We start from the raw sequence: 6,692 nt of genomic DNA on the forward strand, positions 1-6,692 counted from the left end.
GGAGATAAAACAAGTCAATAAGCGGAAACTTTTAGTGCAAAATATTCCCCCGTTCAACGTTACGCAAGTCACCCATTCCACATTAAAATAAAAGCATTTGAAATGGTGAATAGTTTAAAATCCAATTGGTAAAATATTCTCTAGAAATTTGTCAACGAACAAGCGTCATTTTAAGTTATCTCGAAAATAAAATAGGCTGTTGTGTTGTATTGATTGTTTTAGCTTTGCTATACTTCCCTTTAACACGATGAAAACAGCTAAAATTCACACTTACCAGAATAAATATTGTCAGAGCACGTTTCAATGAAGACGACATGAAACTAAATGAATTTAACGACCACGAGGCAGAAAAGGTCTGACGTCTGAATCCATTCTTTCCACTAACATGTATCCCAGAAGTCAGCATTAATATTTAAAATTCAATTACCAGTGTGATTATGGAAAATACCCATATACTTCCTGATATAAATTTTAGTATTCCCTTATATATCGTTGAAATATGCAGTGAGATTTTAGTTTATTATATTTTATACAAAAACCACTCTATATCATGGTCAAAAACGAAGTTAAGTGAAACTTCATTAATGTAAACCCAAGTCCATTGCTGTAGAAACGGATTATTGGGGACAATGGACGTTCCGTATAGGCCGATGTCATTAGCACTTAAGGGTATAAAAATTTGATATTGGCAAACTTTGATAATTCTTGTAAAATCCGTAGTTAAGTCTTGATCTTAGCTTATATCTGCTCGTTGACGGTCTTATAACTATATCTAACTGCATTGATATTTGTGCTTCTAGTCAATTTCTGGTCCATTCATGTTCTGTGCGTTGCGTGCATTCATTCTTATCAATTAATATATTATCTGAATTACACACTTTCTACGCCTAATTAAACAATTCAATGACCTTGTCAGCAGTAAAGATTGACAAAACATTAAACTGAATCTATCTCAATCTTCATCGGAGTGAGCACCTACAGTGGCACTAAGGTCAAACTCAATGCATTCTACAGCTGTTTTGCGAGTTCGTTCCCTGGTCAAAATAAAATTAGCTTGCGAATGTGAGATGAGTTTGTGAGCTTTGCTTGCATTTTTCTCCGGCTGCTCCAGTTTTCTGCCTCTAGGAAATTTTGTAAAGGGTTGATATTTACAGAAAGTATGGCGTTCAGGAGAACCGTTATAAAAGTTCTTCTGAGGTTAAAACAGCGTAGACGAGGTTAATAGGAATTCATTGTTCGTATACCGGAGTATTTAAATTTATCACTCCTTAAAAAATAACGTTTTGGCTGCGTTCGCACTATACCGGATTTGCTCATCACGACGTCTTCATTTGCTTTAGAAGGGGTAACTGTTCGGAGTAAAAGCTTATTAAGCGGATAGATTTAGTCTATTTGATCGTGTTTCTGACGCTGAACAATTTTACTGCCTTTTAATATAAAGAATATTCAACATCCTACGATAGCAATCCGGTATATTGTAAACGGAGCCTTAATGAAGACGTGTTAAAAAACATGGAAAAATGTCGTCGTTTTATATTCGCGTATTGGGTAATGATGGGTATTACCATTATATGCCAAGTAAGGACCAAATTCATTTCCTTATCACAATTCTGCGTCCATGTTCTCGATCATAAATCTTGTTATCAACTTGGGCTAAGTCAGATTAGCACTAGCCTCCCACCCCTCCAGCAATTAAAGTATTTTTCAAGGGCTGCACTGAAATAGTTCTCTTTCATTTAAAAAACATTGTTTATATGGAAGCTTTTTTATATTGGCAAAAATCATCTATTATATTGCTGTCTCTCTCAAGCCATGAATTCCATGCTTCTTTCTTGCAACAAGAATCTTTTGCTCTTTAACAAACAAAACAAAATTTTGCTGGTTTTACTTTCCTTTCATAAATAAGAATGTATTATACATTTTATATTTTACGCATATCTCTCTATTGCTCTCAATAAGCCGATAAAATGTCGAGTTTTTAAATTGACGGGTCATACACTATAGCGCACCAGCCTTCGACTTTATATTGTTTTGCCAAGATTGTGTAATAAGGACGTCTCTATATCAACACCTTCCACAAAGCAACATCCGAAAACCAACGGAAAACAGTTTATCTCCGGTCGGAGAAAATGTCACATGGCTAATAGAGTCACAATGCATATCGAAATCTTGAAAGCTACCTTTATCATAATCAATTACTTTCACTAGTCGATCTAAAACAAAAGAAAATTACAGACAGCAAAAATACCTAATTAAGTGATTGTAAACTAAAGCATTGGGTGTCATTAATTCTCGAGGAAATAAAAGAAGCGCTGAAAAGAAATAAAAACTTTTAATGAGAATTTCACCTAGTGCTTTTTGATTCATATTTCCGACGTAGCTACGTCGATTTGGGACGTTTTTAGACTTAAACTATGTGGGATACGTAACCCTAAATTGTGATCTTAATTTTCTTCTCAGAAAACCATCGATAATCCAGTTTTACTAATGGAAGAAAACTAGATGAGAAAAATTGACATAAGTTGGAGTAGATAAAAAACTTTAACGATTTCAAACTATTATCTTTCAAGATATAGAAAGGATTTTCAAATCATTCAGTGTTGTTTTGCAGAACGTTGTAAAAAACTTCTTAATTTATACCTTTGGTTCCAACAGCAATTAAATGACCCTTAGGCGATATTTCCAAGCAAGAAGCCCATTGTGTCAACAAAATAGTTCGAAAAACCTGACAATGAACACATTTCCATCAATGATGGACATTTTGTCTGCTCCAAGCACAGACCTCTTACAAATACTGACCTTTCTCTGGGACAAGCTGTAGAATTGTATCAGTTTTCTCAGACCATAACCACTGTACACAATAACATCGGGCTCTGTTGGCGAGAATCTTGCCAAACTTGGCGGTAGATGCAAATACGCAGACTTCAAAGGGAGAAAACATGCTTATTTCAAACTTATTAAAACAGTTTTCCATAATAATTTATTTATCTTTCATTATCTTGAGCAACTACAATCAAAACAAGAAACAAACTACAAGTTCTCACCGCATCGTCTTTTTTCAAAGCAATTCCTTCAGGTGTTATATTTGGAGCGGGAAAAGTTAACCAATCAACAAGCTCGCAGAAATCCTTCGACCAATCTGCCTTCCATACGCTAACCCTACGATCAGCGCTCGCAATAAGCCACAATCTGGGAGAATTGAATGATGGATGATCGTTCTAAAACAAGGTTTTGATTATTAAAAGCCCTTAATGACCAGCGCGAGGTCTTTACAGAGAAATAATGGACCGAAGTTTTTTTGTACAGACCGATCCCGTAGGGCGAGGTTGTACAAAAAGACAGAGGTCTGATATTTCTCAGTAAAGACCGAGAAAGCGAGGTTCTTAAATAGATTATTAGATGGCATTATTTGACCTGAAACGAAGATTGCCTTCTCGTCCTTGCGCTTTTACGGGTTGATTTTCACTTTTCTAGTTTTCGTCCATAAAAAGTAAACTCGTTTCATAATTGTTTCGTTTAGATAGTTTTCCAAGTGTTTTTCCTTCTCATTACATTCGTAAATGGTTTTTTGTTTCGTTTATTTCGCGTTTTGCTGTTTGCTTTAAGAAGTTTGTTTACATTTGACAGTAAAATTACGCGTTTTGGACCGCGGTCGATTACGGGAAAATAATGGACACGCAAAAATGTTTCTGAGCTAATCAAAGCGCATCATTTAGCCGGAAGTGACACTTGCCATATAATAATCACCATCAATAACCAGTAAGATGTTAAGTTTGGTAAATATTGCGAAAGTGCTTAAAAAATATTTTGAAGTAGGTTAAGACTTTTTATTCATAAAACAACATAAATAAACGTTTGCACTGATTGGTCCATAGCTGAGTTTGCATTAGTTTGTGTGAACTGATCTGAGCTCAATTAATTAATCAATCAAAGAGAATTTGCATATCAATCATGAATACATGTTAAAGGAAAAATAAAAACAATTCTCTGAAACTTTCGCATTATTGCTATTTAAGATAAGAAATAAAAGATGTTTTTGTGTTGGCACAGGCTTATGCAAACCTTGGAGAGGCTCATGAGAACTCTCAAACAGGTGAACTGATCTGCTCTCAAGTTCTCCCAAAGGACTCTTCCGTTTGCATAAGCCCGTACAAACACAGTGAAAATCTTTTATTTCTTACTCTGTTCTATTTGTTGCAGAGTATTTTTCATTGTACCTTATGTGAAGCAATGTCCATATCAGTGATTGGTGCTCCCTTATGATCTTGAATCAAACGGACAGTGAGGCCAGTAGCAGGACTACTTATGGCTACCACACCATCTGTACTACCACTCATAAAAACACGACCTATACAACAAATTCATTTCTAAGGTACGTCAAAATTGTCAATGTTCAGCTTGACCACTAGAGTTGAACTACAATTAGACTCGATGATTTTCATAACCAAATAATCAAATAATCTACCATCCTAAGTTATACTTAACAAACCCAAGTTATAAAAACAACACAAGTCAACATCCACAAACCCATCTTATCCTCAAACATTCCAATATTCTTAACCACACCAAGTCATCCTCAGCCATAACATTTTATACTTAAAATCCCAAGTTATTCATAAGCTCCAAAGTTATCCTTAACAAGAGGACAACAGGGGGAAGATGAAGAACCAACCATAAGGTAGATACCACACATACCACTGTATACTAAACCACTTATAACACTGTGCTCTACAGGTAGATATCGCATACATCACAGTATACTATAGTTAGATACTAGAAATATCACTGTATATTATAGGTGGATACCACATATACCACTGTATACTATACCACTTATATCACTGTATACTATAGATAGATATCACATATACAGGTGGATACCACATATACCATTGTATACTATAGGTAGATATCACATATATAGGTAGATACCACATATAGCACTGTATACTATAGGTAGATACAACATATAGCACTGTATACTATAGGTAGATACAAAATATATCACTGTATACTATAGATAGATATCACATATATCACTGTATATTACATATAGATACCACATATATCACTGAATACTACAGATAGATACCACATATATCACTGTATACTATAGATAGATACCACATATATCACTGAATACTACAGATAGATACCACATATCACTGTATACTACAGATAGATACCACATAAATCACTGTATACTATAGATAGATACCACATATATCACTGTATACTATAAGTAGATACAACATATACCACTGCATATTATAGGTAGATACCACATGAATTACTACATACTATAGGTAGATTCTGCGTGTATCAAGCAGCGACTGGTTCTTACCACAGGCAGAAAAATTGATAACAGTAACGCCCCCAGAATGAGGATGTATTTTCATAATCATTTCAACTCTTCCAAGATCAAAGAGTCTTACGGTTCCATCATCAAAACCAGCCACGCAATGTGATGGTCTTAATGGTTTCTCCACTGGTTCCATGTTAGGATGTACTGTGGCTATCACTTCACCATCTTGTAAGACATTATGTGTTGGTTCACGTGGAGGTGTTGGACAGAATGAAACACAATTACAGCGCTATGGAGGAAAAGAATTTTTAAACAACTGATAGTCAACATCGACGAAATTTTTAGAGATGAGTTACGTTTTGGTCCCGTGTAAGTGAAAGCTTTTATTTATAACATATACAAGCACGCAAACGATCTCTTTATCTGTGACATATGAAGAGCCTGAGCAGGTTCGAAGAGAAATCTTTATTTGTGACATATGAAGAGCCTGAGCTGGTTCAAAGAGATCTCTTTATATGTGACATATGAAGAGCTTGAGGAGGTTCTAAGAGATATCTTTATCTGTGACACATGAAGAACCTGAGCAGGTTCAAAGAAATCTCTTTATCTGTGACATATGAAGATCCTGAGTTGGTTTAAAGAGATCTCTTTATCTGTGATGTATAAAGAGCCTGAGCAGGTTCAAAGAGATATCTTTATCTGTGACATATGAAGAGCTTGAGGAGGTTCAAAGAGATGTTATTATTGGGACATATGAAGATCCTGAGTAGGTTCAAAGAGATCTCTTTATCTGTGACATATGAAAAACGTGAGCAGGTTTAGAGAGATCTCTTTATCTGTGACGTATAAAGAGCCTGTGCAGGTTCAAAGAGATCTCTTTATTTGTGACGTATGAAGAACCTGAGGAGGTTCAGAGAGGTCTCTCTATATGACATATAGAGCCTGAGCAGGTTAAAAAAAGATCTCTTTATTTGTGACGTATGAAGAACCTGAGCAGGTTTAAAGAGATCTCTTTATTTGTGACGCATGAAGAGCCTGAGGAGGTTCAGAGAGGTCTCTTTATCTGTGACATATGAAGAGACTGAGGAGGTTTAGAGAGATGCCTTTATCTGTGACATATGAAGAGCCTGAGCAGGTTCAAAGAGACGCTCAAAATGATAGTTTGGTGGTGAACACAACTCTGTAAATTATATTATTTCAAAGCCTTGAGATCATAGCAAAATATCATGATTTAGCTAAGCGTTTATGGATAGTTGCATTTCAAGACGTCCATTTTAGTTTGCATCTTTTAAGCCGTAATATTGTTTCTAACTTACCAATAACATTAATAATAACAATGATAATATATTCAACCTATATAACTCAAATGCACTAACTAGTAGAGTTG

General features: G+C 35.3%; 1 protein-coding gene across 2 annotated transcripts; it reads right to left on the reverse strand.

Moving 5' to 3' along the window:
* Window positions 1-2,051: 2,051 nt before the first annotated feature.
* On the reverse strand, window positions 2,052-5,693 carry LOC124448548 (WD repeat-containing protein 90-like). 2 transcript variants are annotated; one of them, XM_046999525.1, is made up of 6 exons: window positions 5,345-5,693; window positions 4,218-4,348; window positions 3,045-3,218; window positions 2,800-2,922; window positions 2,641-2,725; window positions 2,052-2,213 (listed from the first exon to the last, which is right to left on the reverse strand). In XM_046999525.1, the coding sequence occupies exons 1-6, from the start codon at window positions 5,496-5,498 to the stop codon at window positions 2,065-2,067; spliced, it is 816 nt and encodes a 271-aa protein (XP_046855481.1). In that variant the 5' UTR covers window positions 5,499-5,693; the 3' UTR covers window positions 2,052-2,064. The 2 variants fall into 2 exon arrangements, with proteins under 2 accessions (XP_046855481.1, XP_046855482.1); XM_046999526.1 differs by lacking the exon at window positions 2,641-2,725 and having other exon boundaries at window positions 2,123-2,213.
* Between the last annotated feature and the right edge of the window lie 999 nt (window positions 5,694-6,692).

This window comes from Xenia sp. Carnegie-2017, unplaced genomic scaffold (genome assembly GCF_021976095.1).
Source record: "Xenia sp. Carnegie-2017 unplaced genomic scaffold, XeniaSp_v1 HiC_scaffold_23, whole genome shotgun sequence".
Lineage (NCBI taxonomy): Eukaryota > Metazoa > Cnidaria > Anthozoa > Malacalcyonacea > Xeniidae > Xenia > Xenia sp. Carnegie-2017.

What these genes read in the sequence shown, in the direction of transcription:
- LOC124448548 (XM_046999525.1), bottom strand. Translation starts at nt 5,498, where the DNA reads ATGGAACCAGTGGAGAAACCATTAAGACCATCACATTGCGTGGCTGGT. An exon ending in TATCAATTTTTCTGCCTGTG is followed by an intron (nt 4,349 to 5,344) that starts GTAAGAACCAGT and finishes TTTGTTGTATAG; the next exon opens with GTCGTGTTTTTATGAGTGGT. An exon ending in AATTGCTGTTGGAACCAAAG is followed by an intron (nt 2,214 to 2,640) that starts GTATAAATTAAG and finishes CTTTTGTTTTAG; the next exon opens with ATCGACTAGTGAAAGTAATT.